This window comes from Xenopus tropicalis, chromosome 10 (assembly GCF_000004195.4).
Source record: "Xenopus tropicalis strain Nigerian chromosome 10, UCB_Xtro_10.0, whole genome shotgun sequence".
Lineage (NCBI taxonomy): Eukaryota > Metazoa > Chordata > Amphibia > Anura > Pipidae > Xenopus > Xenopus tropicalis.
Window position 1 is genome coordinate 35,693,717 of NC_030686.2, and position 17,941 is coordinate 35,711,657.

The 17,941-nt window shown below is 42.8% G+C and overlaps 1 protein-coding gene across 1 annotated transcript in view; it reads right to left on the reverse strand.

Moving 5' to 3' along the window:
• Positions 1-16,691, reverse strand: part of bcas4 (breast carcinoma amplified sequence 4) — a 28,951-nt gene extending 12,260 nt beyond the window's left edge. Inside the window, exons 1-4 of the mRNA XM_002933170.5 lie at positions 15,605-16,691; positions 9,883-9,954; positions 2,783-2,884; positions 1,710-1,838 (exon numbers count right to left, since the gene is read on the reverse strand). Coding sequence (XP_002933216.2) covers positions 1,710-1,838; positions 2,783-2,884; positions 9,883-9,954; positions 15,605-16,651 — 1,350 coding nt within the window. The 5' untranslated portion in view covers positions 16,652-16,691. The remainder of the gene's footprint in view (positions 1-1,709; positions 1,839-2,782; positions 2,885-9,882; positions 9,955-15,604) is intronic.
• Between the last annotated feature and the right edge of the window lie 1,250 nt (positions 16,692-17,941).

The window sequence follows — 17,941 nt, forward strand, 5'->3', positions numbered from 1 at the left end:
TAGGTAACTAGTTATTTAAAAAATAAGACTTGTAGCTGCTCTTGTTAGTCACAGTTTTCATGCACTCGCAGTCAGTGTGCTTCTAATCCAAAATAAATTATGAAAAACTACTGAAAATTTGCAGGTATGAACTTGCAGACACCTTTGTTGCAGGGACAAAGGGGCGCCTGCCTAGGGTGCAACATTGGGGGGTGCTAGGCAGGTACCTCTTCTGCCTACCCCTGGGACAGAATCGCTCAACCCTGGCATTGATTTTCACTGCATGTGGGCAGGGGGGCGGGAGGGGGTTGAGGTGGCCGGCCGTGTTGCCTAGGGCAAAATATACTCTTAAAATATGCAAACTGATCCTTGCTCTCATGAGAGATAAAGACCGGTCTGTCTCCTCAACATACCCTATACTGTACTGTGTAAAGAAAACAATATAGCACCACTCTCTAAGGGCTCTGGTACACGGGGAGATTAGTCGCCCGCGGCAAAACTCCCTGCTCGCGGGCGACTAATCTCCCCGAGTTGCCTTCCCCCTGCCATCCCACCGGCGAACATGTAAGTTGCCGGCGGGATGGCAGACGCGGCGGCGCGATTTCCCGAAATCGCCCCGCCGCGTCTGCCATCCCGCCGGCGACTTACATGTTCGCCGGTGGGATGGCAGGGGGAAGGCAACTCGGGGAGATTAGTCGCCCGCGAGCAGGGAGTTTTGCCGCGGGCGACTAATCTCCCCGTGTACCAGAGCCCTTATATGTATAAATACAAATATACGGAGAAGGAATGTTCTAGGCACACAATAAGCTGTACCCTCATACTGTACTGTCTAAGGGAAACACTATGGCACCTCCCTCCCATATGTATAAATACAAATATACAGAGAAGGAATGTTTTGGGCACACAATAAGCTGTACCCTCATACTGTACTGTCTAAGGGAAACAATATGGCACCTCCCTCCCATATGTATAAATACAAATATACAGAGAAGGAATGTTTTCGGCACACAATAAGCTGTACCCTCATACTGTACTGTCTAAAGGAAACAATATGGCACCTCCCATATGTACAAATACAAATATACAGAGAAGGAATGTTCTGGGCACACAATAAGCTGTACCCTCATACTGTACTGTCTAAGGGAATCAATATGACACCTCACTCCCATATGTATAAATACAAATATACAGAGAAGGAAGGTTCTGGGCACACAATAAGCTGTACCCCCATACTGTACTGTCTAAGGGAAACAATATGGCACCTCCCTCCCATATGTATAAATACAAATATACAGAGAAGGAATAAGCTGTACCCTCATACAGTTCTGTCTAAAGGACAGAGATACTGTCCTGTGTTTAATTACCTTCAGCATCCTCATTTTATCCCAAATCTATAATTTAAATGCTGCAATCCAATTCATTAGAATGTGGGTATGGCCTAGTGGCCCATATCGGCAGCTAGAATCAACCCGTGTATGGTCACCTTAACCCAAAGGGTGCTGTCTAGTATTACTGGGGGCAAGTAGGTACAAAAGGTCAGTAATGCATTTTGATATGGCGTAACAGTTATTCCCTTGTACTAAGCACAATTCAGCAGGAACAGCTTCCTGCTCATAGCCTGTACAGAGAGACATCATAAAACTATTTCAAAAATAATAATAACAGTATACAATAGGAGGTTTATGCCAAGAAAATAGTAATAGTGCATAGTTCATCTCAAGAACACTTACCCATAAAAATGTAGGAGTCCCTTTTACAATTTTATGAAGGACTTGTGGGAAAGGCAGGTACCGGTTCTCTGCTTGCGTTAGCTCCTCCTCCATAAAAGAAACATGGTGCCCAACCATCTTCACAAACGCCTGGGGAATCACATTAGCTCATTAGAAAAGTGATACTTATCAAAAACTCAAAGGGAAAATGTATACAAAATGTATTTATTAACATCCATCCAACATACAGGCAAGTTAATTAGATTGTAAGCTTCACTGAGGCAGGGCCTGATGGGAATGTGATAGGGACCTTAGATTGTAAGCTCCGCTGGGGCAGGGCCTGATGGGAATGTGATAGGGACCTTAGATTGTAAGCTCCTCTGGGGCAGGGACTGATGGGAATGGGATAGGGACCTTAGATTGTAAGCTCACTGGGGCAGGGACTGATGGGAATGGGATACGGACCTTAGATTGTAAGTTCCACTGGGGCAGGGACTGATGGGAATGTGATAGGGACCTTAGATTGTAAGCTCCACTGGGGCAGGGACTGATGGGAATGTGATAGGGACCTTAGATTGTAAGCTTCACTGGGGCAGGGACTGATGGGAATGTGATAGGGACCTTAGATTGTAAGCTCCACTGGGGCAGGGACTGATGGGAATGGGATAGGGAACTTAGATTGTAAGCTTCACTGGGGCAGGGACTGATGGGAATGTGATAGGGACCTTAGATTGTAAGCTTCACTGGGGCACAGATTGATGTGCAACTGTAAAATGTTGCATAATATGACAGTGTTATATAAACAAGGGATAATAAAGAGTGCACTTATTAAGCACTTCCAGCATTGTATGCATATGCATGTAGGTCTGCTTTAATGGCGATGGAGAGATTTTGGGGCGCAGGAATCACCCTGTATGTAATGGTGCTAACAGTAAGACTCCTCCCTCTCTACCAGTTAAAATGGCACAAGGATTTCAGGAGCCTTACCTTTGAAGTACAATATAAGGTCCAGATGAAGATGTCACACTAAACATGCCCGTATGTCATTCGCAACACGCACGCATGCTCACAAGCAGTCAGTGTGTGTCACAAACCTCCAGTTTATCTACTCGTGTGTATATTCTGTTCATTTCTTCTGCTTTGAACTTGATCTCTGGGATTTTATCTTCCATGATATGGAAAGTTTCACTTCGTATCTGTATAACAAGAACAGCAATACATTGCATTGGTTCTGATCCTGAGCAGTGCTGGTACAGAGCCATCACTGAGTATTGTACTTCAACAACAGCTAGGACTGCAAGTTGGTTATAAATTGCTACTGTCACCATCTTGCCCTACTGACCTCACTTTACCTTGCTGTGCCACCTTGCTCTACTGTCCCTAGTACATCCTACTATCTCTATTTTGCCCTTGCCCTACCTTCTTGTCCTGCTGTGCCAATTTCCCCCCCCCCCCCCCCCCCGCCCATCTCTTACTAAATACCAGGTTTTTGGCCCACTCCCATGTTGCATGTAGGGTTGCCAACTTTGCTAAAAAAAAAAAAAAAAAGTTCAAGTTGGTACATAAAGAGGTACACTTGAAAAAGGGGCCTAAAACATTTTGTGTTTGCAAGTCTGTAATAAAACTCAACTGTAGCAATGTATATGTGTGACTAGTTCTTGCCTCTTTGCTGAGAGAATATTGGCTAAATAAGTTGCAAAAAAGTTGCAAAAAAAATGGTCTTTCCTCGTCCCATAGATCAACTGTTACCTCAGCAGCAACTGCAGTGAGTGTAGGAAGAGCGCCACCTCTGGCCAGCAGTGAGAACTACAACCCTCTGAGGGGAAGAAAATAAAATTACATCCCCCATTTTGTGAGGGAAATAAGAAAAGTAAGAGAAAAGGGATGTCGGCAATATGGCGGCCACTTTGAGGTGTTCTTTGAGGGCCTTACTTTGTTTTTTTCTTAAATAAAAGGGTTCCAGTTGGTACAGAAATGAGTGCACTTGAGAAAGAAGGCCAAAGCACTGTTTGTGAGTCTGTAATAAAGCTCAACTGTTACATAGGGTCGAAAAAAGACCAGAGTCCATCAAGTTCAACCCTTCCAAGTAAACCCAGCACACACAACCAATACTTACCAATATTTACTATCACATACATAAACTATATATCCAACCACTAATACTAACTGTAGATATTAGTATCACAATAGCCTTGGATACTATGCTTGTTCTAGAACTCATATGTGACTGGTTCTTTCCTCCTTGTTGAGAGAATATTGATTATATCAAAAGCAAGTTGCTATGCCTGAATTAACCTGGTCAGTATGCATGAACACACAGCGATTGGTATGTAAAGGGGTTGTGGGCTGTAGCAATGGCTTTAAGAGGATGAGGCCAAATGTAACTTGACAGGTTTGGGTGTAACTGGGCAGGAGCAGAATGATAGGGAATTACAAATTTAAGTGCAATGCAGTTATTAGTAATACCAATCCTGGTGTTAATACCAGCCAGCTGGCAACACTAGTTGCGCCTTTAATGGCACATCCTGCCACAAAGGAGTCAAATACTAGACACCCAGTACAGATTTATCCAAGGGAGTGTATTGCCCCTTGCTTGATTGTCATTAGAAATTACGCCTAACCAATGTAAGCACTACTGCAAAATTGACCGCTCTTTCATATTTGCAAAGACCACTATAACCTATGGGCAAAATGTATTGTACATTTGAGGACATTTGTGGCTGGAGATTTAAGAAACACTGGAGTCCTGTGCCTAAATGAAACAATGAAGAGAGCAACATCATTGTGGAAGAGGGCAAATAATTCTATATTTTCAATTAGACAGATATAAAAAATATACTACAAGAGCATCAGAATGGAGCTCCAAAGTGAATTAGAATATATTCAGGTGCACACTGTAGGGGCTACCTGAAAGCCTCCATATCTGTTACAATACATTCAAAAACAGGACACTCTAAATGAAATATATTCAATAGAATAGTCAATATATTCATCACACTTTATTACAAAAGCCTGGGCTTTTTTTTTTATAAAGTGAGATATATACATTTTGACTTTAGTTGGTTTCGAAATGCCCATATATGAAAAAAATACTAATCCTCAGTTTTTCTGAACTGAAGAGAAAGATCCCGACCCTCCATTTTGGTCAAATCCATTTCTGTCTCTTTGCTGCCAGCTGCTGCGTGTGTATCTCTTTATCCTGACTCAAGGTGAGTTTTAATTTGACAAGTGAAGTTGGAAATAATAAGTGTACAAAATGATTTTACATTTTTATTTTGGGCTGTTAAGAGTTTTCTAGATTACAAAGGTTTCGGTTTGAGTTTCCCCCACCTTGACACATAACTGTGTTTCATAACTGTGTTAAGTGAGCCACTAATTGATGCCTTGGACTAGTACTTACAGTACTTACTCACAATATTTGGAAGGGAGTAGAGGAAATGGGATCTGTGTAGCCATGATAGCAGTTAAAAGCAAATAAGGCTGTTCTTTCATTGTCCCTGTAGAGCTACTAGTTACCTCAGCAGCACTGCAGTAAGTTTAGGAAGAGCTCCACCTGTGGTCACTAGTGACAATTACAACCCTCTGAGGGGAAGAAAATAAAATCACATCCTCCATTTTGTGAGGCAAATAAGACGAGTGAGAGAGAGGAAGTGTCAGCAAAATGGCAGCCACTTTGAGGTTTTCTTTTTAGAAGACCTTATTTCGTGATATCAAGCCCTGAAGTGTTCAATTTTCCCCACTATACAAATCAAGTACCACAGAATTGATAATGATCAATTATGGCGGTGAAAGCAAGAGAATGTTTCAGTCCAAACAAACCACTTCATTTTAACTGAGTGAGGCCTCAACTTAGTCCAGCTTATTTGTATCAGCTGTCTTATTCCTAAGGGATCAAGCCCATGGCTAATGCACTCACGGAAGGGATTATACTGCTATGCCGTCTCTTAGATTAACACTTAATGCTCTGTGAGCTGAAAGGGAGACATGTTTATGGTACAGCAATGCATACTGGGGGGTCCTAATGTGCCAAACATTTTTAGCTTCCTACATGGTCCCACCCATGTAATGAAATTTTGGACATCATGATCAGGTATGATTTTATGGTTAAATATACATCCGACAGAACAGGCCACACAAATAAATGTACTTTACAGCTAATTAGCAGCTGGTTTAGATATATGCTGCAGACTCTACTGGTTCCTGTTCAGCCATGCAGTGTGTGTCAGATTTAAGGGCTTTAATGTTCTGCCCAACATGCACATTTTACACACGTCTGCTTTTAAAATTGGAAACATTAAACATATCAGAGCCAAGAACCATTTGCAAAATATCTGAACCATAAATACAACAAATTGTATATTTTTCAATATATTGTATTTTACTGGACATATGCATTTGCTGACTACTAATTATTCTACAGGACTACAGTATGCAGACACAAAAAAACAAGCTCATTTATACACGGATTTTAGTTAAATAACATTAGACAAAAATGTGTTAATTCATGACAGGGCCCCTTTTCCAAGGAGCTTGCAATCTATTTACATGTGTCCTTTTAGATTATGAGCTCTATAATTTAGCACCCTCTTTATCTCCTGTATTGATCAGTACTGTATATGTATGTAGCTTGTATGTTTGATATATACACCCTTTTGTTGTACAGAGATACAGAATATATTGGCTATTTATAAATACATGTTAATAAGAATAACTTATTCTGCTTGGGTTATTATTATTATTAACATTTATTTATAAAGCGCCAACATATTCCGCAGCGCTGTACAATAAGTGGGTTTCATACATAGGACATAGAGAGTAACATATAAAGCAATCAATAACCGATACAAGAGGTGAAGAGAGCCCTGCCCAAAAGAACTTACAATCTACAAGGAGAAAGGGTTGAGACACAAGGTGTGGGAATGGGCAAGATCAGAGTTAAACAATGTGAGAGGTGCGGCACAGGTTACATACAAAATTATAATAGAATTTATTACTTAGGGGCAGATTTATCAAAATGTTAGTTTAAAACTTAATACATAAAAACTCACCCATGTTCTATTTATTCCTATTGTATTTTTAGAAGCATATTTATCAAATGGTCAACTCTAACTTTCACCAGTTGATAAATACGCCTCTAAAAAGTTTTTGTGTCTTAAGCTCTAAATTCACATTTTGATAAAGCTGCCCCTTAGGGTTGATTCTTTAGCAAGAAGAACTATTAGCAAAGTTTAGGGAAACCCATAAACATGGCTTTATACTAAATTTGTGTGAGAAACTGCTTTTTCTTTTTAGTTATTAAAACCCAAATTAAAGGGGAACTAAGAAGTAGGGCAGAAATTCAGGACCTTATGTTTAGGGGGTCTGTACCAATTTTAAAAGTTTATCTAAATATAATGTAAAAAATTTGGAACTGCTACCTTACGTTAACTCTTGCTCCTCCCACCGACTGAACAACCTGTATTTAGGGTAAGTTTCATGTAAATGCGTTCCTTTTTGGGAAACTAAAACTGAACTAAAGCAGTAGGCTAGAAATGTTGTACATTACGTTTTAAGTTTCTGTACCAGACCAAGGCACCCACAGCCCTTTAGCAGGGAAGATCTGTGCCTAGGGTTGCCACCTGTTCTGACCTGGACAGTCCAGTTTTTGTTAGGGCTGTCCGGGTCTAAATTGCCTTCCCGGTTTTCCCAGTTTGGAAAACGGGGCAGGATTCTCTAAGATTGATGCTGATCAATCATTGCTGATTGCCGTGTCATATCCCCACCCCCATGATGACACAGCCCACCCCCATGACATCACTGCTCCACCTAGTGACATCACACCCTACCTCCCTGCCCAGATTTTCCAGACAAGAGAAGTGGCAACCTTATTTGTGCCCCTGAAGATGCCCCCAGTAGCTCCCTATCTTCTTCTCTGCTGATTCACTGCACATGATCTGCGCTGCTGTCATTTACCTGAGCTTAGGGTCTGACTCACAATATACTGTATGTATATATATATATATATATATAAAAATATTCACAATACAGGGTTGATTAGTAATGAATTTAGTTTCACATTACATGGCAACATAGAAACCAGTGCAGTCTGCCTCAGAATTGATTCATAATCAGCCCTGTAGCATTATTATTATTAACATTAGTAACGTATTGATATTCGGCCACGCTGTACAATAGGTAACATCATCTATGACAGATGAATCTTATTTTCTGCTTGATAATTTGCAACAACCTCTAATTTTAGCTTCTCAACAGCCCCCGAGAGTGCATTGAGCATGTGAGTGCCACTAACAAAATTCAAGATAGTGAGCTTCTGAACACAGGAGTGAAGATTTAATTAAATTTAATTAAAGAATTGGGTTAACAAAACTGCAATTAAAGCTGCTAGCCTTTGCCTTAAACCTATGGTGAAAAATGTTATTTTATCTGCTTTATGCCCCAAAGCACAGGAGCCAAACTGCAGTCATGGTCCTACGCACTGGCAATAGTGTTTGTTTGTGAGGGTATCTATGGAATCACCCTAGCAGGGACATAGCTATATCGGTAGATGGCCCCGGTGGGCCCTGTCACGGAACATTTAAGTAGTGTTGATTTACATATTCTAGAAGTTGAAGTGGGAACGTGGAAACTTCATGGCATCTAGAGATGATCCAGTCTTTTCTAGGCCTGGAAGTCTGATACTGATCACAAATGCTTTTATTCAAACTGTCGTATTCTGAGCTGTATGATGACCCTGATTTCCCAGCCTAGCGCAGGCAGACTAATTATAAATGGTTACTCCTGGAAATTGTTTTGGGGGTTTTTTCCTGTTTTGGGGACTTTATTTTTTTATCTATTCATTTTTTAATTTAAACTAGAAAATAATATGCATGAAAGCCTTGAGTTAGTTAGTTGGTTAGTTACTTAGCTGGTTAGTAAGTTGGGGGTTGAACAAAACCATACCTCATCACTAACCCAACATCATTAAGCCAGAATACATAGAGATTTCATTGTCTCATTTGCATTGAGATGCATGACATCATCATGTCACTTAATGACATCATAATAACAATATTTGATCTCAAACAGCACAGAACGGATAAAATATTCCTGGTCTGGCTGGTTGTTTTAAAGGAACAGTAAAGTTTATGTAGCAAAGTGAGCAGCTCTGGACTGGGATCCAAAATAGGTCCTGGCATTACAAGTACGCAAGGGCCCAAACAGCCCCTCACCAGCCCAATAAATAGTGACTGTTTATGGCATCTTACAGCAGCCCCTCTGGCATTTGCCAGAACCGACAGATTGCCAGTCCGGGCCATCAGGTAAGGTGTAACAATTTTGTAGCACCATGCATAGTGAGACAAGTCTGAGTCTAGGGGATACCAGTGGCTCATAAATCTTTCATTCCTGATCTTTTAGATTGTAAGCATGAATTAGCTCTCTGCGGTAATGAGTTTACATTAACAGACCCCATATTTAATGTTGAGAGACAAGCTGCGGCTGCATGTATTTTACATTGATGCAACTTGTTGCTGAACTTTACTGTTCCTTTTACCCTGTTGCACCTCATGCAAATACTATTGCCACAGCTGAAACCCCAACGCAAAAATGAACAAATACCCAATCCTGCACCCTTTTTGAGGTCAAAGGCAACAGCCGGTTGCCGCCATCTTTGAGATAGTTGGTTGCACTCTGCAAGGAGACTTGTCTAATAAATTGGATGAAATAATTGGATTAAACATCTAGTTTTTATTCAGTGCCTAGTGTTCATGGCATGCTTCCAACTTGTATGCTGTATTGCTTTAAAGGAATCACCACGTTGATCAGATGAAATAACCCATCATGTATATTTATGCAGATGAGACAGCACTGCTCCATACCTCAGCCATGAAAAGGTTAAGAGGAACACAGCACGCAGAACTCTGCGTTAAGCTGCTTGTGCACTGTACTGCCACCTAGTGGGCGCACAACTGGTGAGTGTGTGTGCAAGAGCATAGCCATCTCGGGAGGGGAGAAAGGATTGATGTAAAATGGCTGCCTTCCCAGCAAGCTTTCAGAACACCTAGTGGCCGTACAGAGTAAAGCACGTTACATCATGCAACAGAGGCAGCCAACTCCGCACACAGAAACCATGAGTCACGGTGCAGATGGAGCCCAGAATATTCTAATGGCTCTTAATGGGCACTCTCCAAAAGGGAATGGGTAACCAACTGCTCACCATGTCCATCATTGCGCAGAACTCATCCAGCCTCACCAGCATCTCCTCTATGGAATCTTCCAACTCTTCCACCTGCATAAGGGTCAGACACAATTTCATTAACGTGGCAATACCCCAATAATTACAGATTCAGCTCAAGGAATCAAGCAGCCTTTTGCCCGATCAATATTTTATTATTCACCGACAAGGACATCATCAAAGTCCAATAATTAAACCATCCCTGTCTTTGTTCCTGGGGCACAGGGCAGGCCCAGCTGCTGTACAACCTCAGGGCTGCTTTCATTTGGCCTCCCTTGCTTCTCTGTATAGTATAGCTTGTATATCTAAGGAGATAATTCCCTAGCTTCAGGGTCACATACGCTCTTGCACAATCATATTTCTGGGGCCCCATCCCAGGCCAATAAAACTTCTGTGATGTGTATGACCTAAATCAATTTTAATATTTTGAGTCAAAGCATAGATTGTCTACAAAGCCTACATTTGGCTGCCGACACCTGATCAATAACCCTTGAGCATGAGAAATTTCCATTGCTCTCATTTAGTCTTTGCATCCCTCAGCGCACCAGAGGTCACCCCTATAGATTAGAGGAACAGAGCTTCCATTTGAAGCAGCGTAGGGGGTTCCTCACGGTGAGGGCAGTGAGGTTGGGGAATGCCCTTCCTAGTGATGTGGTAATGGCAGATTCTGTTAATGCCTATAAGAGGGGCCTGGATGAGTTCTTGAACAAGCAGAATATCCAAGGCTATTGTGATACTAATATCTACAGTTAGTATTACTGGTTGTATATATAGTTTATGTATGTGAGTGTATAGATTGGTTAGTATAGGTTGTGTGCTGGGTTTACTCGGATGGGTTTAACTTGATGGACAATGGTATTTTTTCAACCCTATGTAACTATGTAACTACTGTATTTCCTGCAAAGTGTATCACTTGATATTGTGTTTGTGATACTGATTGACCACGTCAGTTGGATATTCTCTTTGTGGGACCCTATAGAGGTTGATGTTTTGAAACCGACCCTGATGCTGTTCCATTCATGGCACTGGATATAAATCAGGTACATGGGTGACTCTGTGGGTTTATTTCTCAGTATAAACATTATGGAACAAAACCAGGCAGATGAGTGTGAGACTGGGCACCAGGGAAGACTGGACACAACCCACTCATCTCTCTCCTCCTCTCATCATCTCCCCTTCCTCTTCCTTTTTATCCTTTCTTGTCTACTTCCTTCATCTCCTCTGTCTTCCTTTTTGTATTTTCAACTTTCCCCCCATGTTCTATTCTACACAACAGTTAAGCCATAAGGTGGCCATACACGTACCAATAATATCGCACAAAACAACATTTCAGGGATTGGCCAGTTGCATCCACTTATCTCCACTTCTGACTGTTGAAACTGGTTGCCCAAACAACTGAAACAATGGAAATGCACTAGCTTTGTTCAGCCTGAGGGATTGATCAATTGGCCCAGTTGGGCCAAGTTTGGCCACCCATCCTCCCTCTTCTCTTCCCTCCTGTATTCCTGCTCTCCTCTACTTCCAAACCCCTGTGTCTCTTATCCCCTCACCTACCCTTTTTTATTCCCCCCAACTGTTTAGCCTTACTCTCCCCCATCCTCCCTCTTCTCTCCCTTTTTATATTTCTCATCTCTTTCCCATTTGTCTTTCTACTCCCTAACCTTCTTTCCCTCTCCTCTCTCCTTCTGTCTCTCATCTCCTCTCCTTTTATATCCCCCCAACAGTTTGGCCTTACTCTCCCCCATCCTCCCTCTTCTCTCCCTTTTTATATTTCTCATCTCTTTCCCATTTGTCTCTCTACTCCCTAACCTTCTTTCCCTCTCCTCTCTCCTTCTGTCTCTCATCTCCTCTCCTTTTATATCCCCCCAACAGTTTGGCCTTACTCTCCCCCATCCTCCCTCTTCTCTTCCCTCCTCTATTTCTCCTTCCCTCCCCATTAGTCTCTTTACCCCTTGCCTTCCTTTTCTTCCTCCTCTCTTGTTCTGTCTCTCATCCCCTCTTTTTCCTTTTCTATTCACCCCTATCATTCTTGATCTCTCCTATATTTTAGGTTTTCCCTCTATCTTTCTCTCTTTACCTACTTCTTTTTCTACTCCTTCAACCCATTTTGTATGACTGAATCTTTCCAATAGAAACTGGCCTACCAGTATGTGGTATTGTGAATCTGTGCACTACATGGAGTACACTGGAACTCTTGCAGGAAACAGATCTGCCATACTACTTTAACTGGAAGTGAATGTATATACTATCTTGGACGGCGTGCTACTTGCATAACTTTGTGCTAAACTAAATAGTTCCCATGACCAACAAAAATACTACTTATTATTTAGTGAGGACTGTCCTTTTCTTGTTAAATGTAATTAACTTAATTTCTGAAAAGATTTACTGTATTCTTTATTTGTATCAGAGACTATATTTCCTGTTATTTATGTCATTTTGACTCCTTCCTATCTCTCAAAGCACAGCAGTCCTGCCCTGCTTTATGGCTGAGATTCTAGCTATCTGTATAACAGAGCATTCTGTCAAAGTGGCACAGATCCTATCTGATACCCACTGTAAGCAGCAGTCCTGTCCTGCTTTATGGCTGAGATTCTAGCTATCTGTATAACAGAGCATTCTGTCACAGTGGCACAGATCCTATCTGATCCCCATTGTAAGCAGCAGTCCTGCCCTGCTTTATGGCTGAGATTCTAGCTATCTGTATAACAGAGCATTCTGTCACAGTGGCACAGATCCTATCTGATACCCATTGTAAGCAGCAGTCCTGCCCTGCTTTATGGCTGAGATTCTAGCTATCTGTATAACAGAGCATTCTGTCACAGTGGCACAGATCCTATCTGATACCCATTGTAAGCAGCAGTCCTACCCTGCTTTATGGCTGAGATTCTAGCTCTCTTTATTACAGGGCATTGTATAACAGACAAATTAAAAGGTTGGCAGCCTTTAGAAAGAAATTACACTCTACTTACAACTAGAGACCACATTCATTTTATTTTTTCTCTAAATAATTGGCAAATCAAGATGACATGGCTGCCCAGAAAGACTTATTTATCTTTGGAATTCAGTACAATGTAGAGCGCTGCCATGCCGTTTCTCATCAAAGCAACCAGTGAAATCTCATCCACAGACTTTTTATTATTGAATACAGACACAGGAGTAACCTTGTTTGACTCAGAAAGAAAAGCTTTGTATTGAGAGCCGCACTGTCTTCTGAGCATTTAACTTACCAGCATCAAGTAATTTCTTTGCTGAGTACTGTCTGACCTGTGTTCCTTCAGCTGCAATAGCACAACTCCAAGTGTGCCAGACAGCCTTCAACTGCGAGTGCGTGCTGGGAGTTGTACTGCAGCAATAACTGAAGGGGTGCAGATTGGGTAACGCTGATATACAGTAAGTGTTTCTTATCCCATCTTACCCTATTGTCTCCATCGTGTCCTATTGTTTCCATCTTGTTTACTGTCTTAATTTTGTCCTACTGTCTCCATCCTGACCTACTGTCAGATCTTGCTCGAAAGTCTACATCTTTTCCTTCTGTCTCGGTTATGTCCTACTGCCTCCATCTTACCCTACTGTCTTCACCTTGTGCTACATTGTCCATCTTACCCTACTGCAGGGGTCCCCAACCTTTCTTACTCGTGAGCCACAGTCAAATGTAAAAAGACTCGGAGAGCAACACAAGTACCATAAAAGTTTATGGAGGAGCCAAATAAGGGCTGTGATTGGCTATTAGGGAGCCTCTATGCACACTATCAGCTTACAGGGGCTTTATTTGGTAGGAAATCTTGTTTTTATTTACCAGGTCAGAATTTCAAAAATAACTCCCTGGTTTGGGGGCACTGAGAGCAACACCCAAGGGGTTGGGGAGCAACATGTTGCCCCCGAGCCACTGGTTGGGGATCACTGCCCTACCGTCTTCACCTTGTGCTACATTCTCCATTGTGCCGTACTGTCTCCACTTTACCTTATTGTTACATCATGTCATACAGTCTTTATTTCCTCTTACTGTCTTCATCTAATCCTACTATCTTCATCTTGTCCTGTTGTTGTTATTATCTACTGTATCCATCTTGCCCTACTGTCTCTATCTTGCCCTACTCTCTTTACCTTGTCCTACTGTCTTTATATTGTTTTACTGTCTCCCTCTTGCCCAACTTTCTTTACTTTGTCCTACTTGTCCTGTAGAACTTGTCATATTGTATCCATCTTGTCCTGCTGTCTTCATCTTATCTTATTTATCCTACTCTCCCTTTGTTGTCTGACATTTCTCTCCTGCCTTACCAATGCTATCTTGCTATGTGGTCTTCATCACGGGTTTACTATCACTGTGTTGTCCTACAGCTCTTCTGTCCCATTAATACCTTACACCTATGTTGCTCTACTGTCTTTAACATATCCTACTGCCACTATCTTGCACTACTGTTGCCATCTCTTTGTGCTTAGTGAGAATACAGAGCTAATGGTTCTGCAGCGTTACATTCTATTTCTTGTCCTACCGGCTTTCACCTTCTTACCTGAGGGCCCCATTATATGTCATTAAACCCTTGTTTGTTCTATGAGACTGGATTGTTAAATTTAATAATAAATAAAGAGAGTGATGGAGTCACTGTCAGAGCATTACTGGAAGCCATTCAAGTGACCTCTAATTACAATTTGTTTTCAAATCACTGAGGCCCAGTCAGCAAGCCTTTCCTTTAAGGTTTGTCCCTCACAGAGATTCGGCTAAATCCTAAAGTACAGCCACCCCCCCACCCCCCAGTGGGAGAGACTGAGATTTCCCCTCTTGCATTTAGCCCACTGCACTCAGTGAGAGATTTAAACCATACATACAACCATCACAGGAATTTCCCACAATTCAACTCTTGCTTTCAACAGCCATGGGAATCAGAGGGGTACGATAACTACATGTTTCTGCAATTTAATCTAAGGCAAGCTGAGTTATAGAGGAACTCTAAATATCACTTGTGTATTATAAGGGATAATGTACCCCCTACTGTAAATGATAAGGATATTAGAAGTCACTGAGGGGTTCTGTGCCCATATAAAGGCACAAGGCTGCAGGCTGAGTTATACAGGGAACTCTGAGTATCACTCATGTATTATAAGGGATAATGTACCCCCTACTGTAAATGATAAGGATATTAGAAGTCACCGAGGGGTTCTGTGACCATATAAAGGCACAAGGCTGCAGGCTGAGTTACTTGGGTAAATTATCTGTAAATTATCACAGTATCATAATACACATATTTTAATAAGTCTTGTGATATTACTGAGCAACAACTATGAACAGATGACACCACTAAGCACTAGTGATGAGCAAGGTTGCCTCGCAACCAGCGGGAACCCTGGGGGTTAAGTTTGACATTTGGGTGCCACTGTGGGTTTGGATGTGGGTCAGACTGGGGAAGTGCACTCTCCCTCTGCTCCTAAACTTTCCCTCTCTTGGAACCTCGGGTGTGCGCAGAAGCAACTTACAGAGTGAAAAAATGTGGGTACACGTTGGGTGCGGGTCCTACAATGGCAGCATTTTGTGGGTTAAGGTTTTGTGACTTAGGGTTGAGTGCGGGTTGAGGTTTTCCCAACCTGCACATCACTACTAAGCACCATTTATAAGGATATGTGTGAGTGTGAATAAGTGAGCATATATACACACATACAAATAGATGGTCATAGTGACTGTTGTGCAAGAGGTTCCCATGGTACTTACCTGTGTGATACTGTCTGCTGTAAGGATGAGAGAATACTGCTGGTTGCTGGGTACAGCGCCGTGCCTATGTACTGGCCCAGATTCCCTCTCCTCTGTAATGGGAAGAGTCGCCCCCTGCTGCCTCCCCGTGTCCCCAACTGGAATCTCTCCAACCGCGACTTGTTCCTGTGCGACCTGCTCCTCAGCATCTTCCTGCACCCTATCCCTCTGCAGCCCTTCAACTCCCGGTACCCCTTCAACTCCCTGTACCCCTTCAACTCCCGGTACCCCTTCAACTCCCTGTACCCCTTCAACTCCCGGTACCCCTTCAACTCCCTGTACCCCTTCAACTCCCTGTACCCCTTCAACTCCCTGCCCCCAAGCTTCTCTGTCTACCTCTCCCAGCCCCCCATCTCCCTGCACCCCTATAACTGTGTGATTAACACTCTTTCCCTGTTTCTGTGCCTCTGGCTCTTTCTGAACCTCAACATCCCATTGCACCTCATTAGCCTTCTGTACCTCTATCCCTCCCTGCACCCCAATCCTATCCTGCACCCTATAATCTCCCAGCAAATCTGCCTCCACCTGCTCCCCACTCTCTTGCACCCCACTAAATCTCTGTGCAGTTACCTCCCTTAACATCATATCCTTCCCCTCTCCCCTATTTCCCAGCACCTTCTTAACACCAATACTATGTTGCACCCCTTTCTGTTTCTGCAAACCGTTCTTTTCCACCACCTCATTCCTTTCCTGCACCCCACTCTCTTGCAGCACCCCACTCTCTTGCAGCACCCCACTCTCTTGCAGCACCCCACTCTCTTTCAGCACCCCACTCTCTTGCAGCACCCCACTAGCTATGGGCGCCTCTGTATAACCCTGCTGCACTTCCTGGTTCTCACGTCTCCTCCCTGCCGCCTCCCCCTCCCGCTCTCCCCCAGGGTCCCTGCTACCACCCTTCTCCCTCATTTGTCTGCCCGCAAAGCTGTGCAGAGATTCCGGGTTGGAAGAAAAGCAGCTGGCCGAGCCCCAGAGCCGGTCCTTCATCCTCCGCTCTCCATCTCGGCTCATCCTGCAGCAGCAAACCCTTCAGCGCGGTACTTTGCTGCCTCCCTGTGGCCAAACCGCGGCACTGCAGCCGCATCTCAGGAACCGCTTCACTAGCCATACGCGCCTGTGCCTGGGGAGTCAGATGTAACACGGCTGTGCCTGCGGAACACTGCGCAGTACATTGTTAATTACATTATTAATACACAATGTTTGTAAAAATCTAGTGGAGAGCGAAGGACTTCAGTTTAGTGACAGCTGCAAAGCAGAACTCCAAATGACCTGACCTATGATCAGAGCAACATGCATCTGAAACATTACAGTATAAAATATTTATTTTATCTAAAGGGGAACTATCCAGTTATATGTTTATATCTAAATTGGCGTACATTATCAATTTAATATTTATATTATAGAAAAGTACTACGTATGGGTGCTGCTGTGACACTGGCAGGCTGTATGGGTGTTACTGGCAGTGTCTGACTGGGGAGCCAAGGGCCCACCAGAAAACCTTAGACCTTAGGCCCACTCTCCCCTTCTCTGTTCACTCACTTTCTTTAGTCTCTAAATTACTTTTTTTACATACTATTATCTATTCTTTCCTACATAGTTTCTCACATAGAATTGAGTAATAGCCATGGTGTAGACATACAAGGCAAATGGTCAGGAGCAGGAGGGCCCACCGGGAGTTTTCCTGGTATCCTGGTGGCCCAGTCTGACACTGGTTACTGGTATCAATCTGCCTCCAGTGAACCCTGTAAGTACTGAAATTACATATGTCTCCAACTTACCCTGCTGATTCCAACTTGCCCTTTTGTCACCATCTTCACTTACTGTCTCCACCTTGCTGTCACCATCAAGCCCTACTCATAAGCCAGAGTCAGATGAAGAAAGTGTTGGGGAGTCACACAAGCATAAAAAAAAGTTCTTTGGAGATGTCAAAAAAGGCTGTGATTGGCTGTTTGGTAGCCCCATGTAGACTGCTGGCCCGCAGGAGCCTCTGCTTGGAGTAAAACTGTGTCTCTGTGCTTCCAAAACTTGCCTCCAAGCTAGAAATGAACAAATGGGCACCTACTTTGAGGCCACTGGGAGCAACATCCAAGGGATTGGATCCGCTGGTTGGGGATCATTGATCCAGCCACTGATCTAACCATCTTGTCTTGTTATAACCACTACTCCCCATTAAGACAGCGTTGTGTAATCCTATATAGACTCTATATATATATATATATACTGTATACACTGTAGAAATGACCAACAACACCGAGATCTCTTGTGAAAAAAACGTGTATTTTAAAAACAGCATAAACAGCC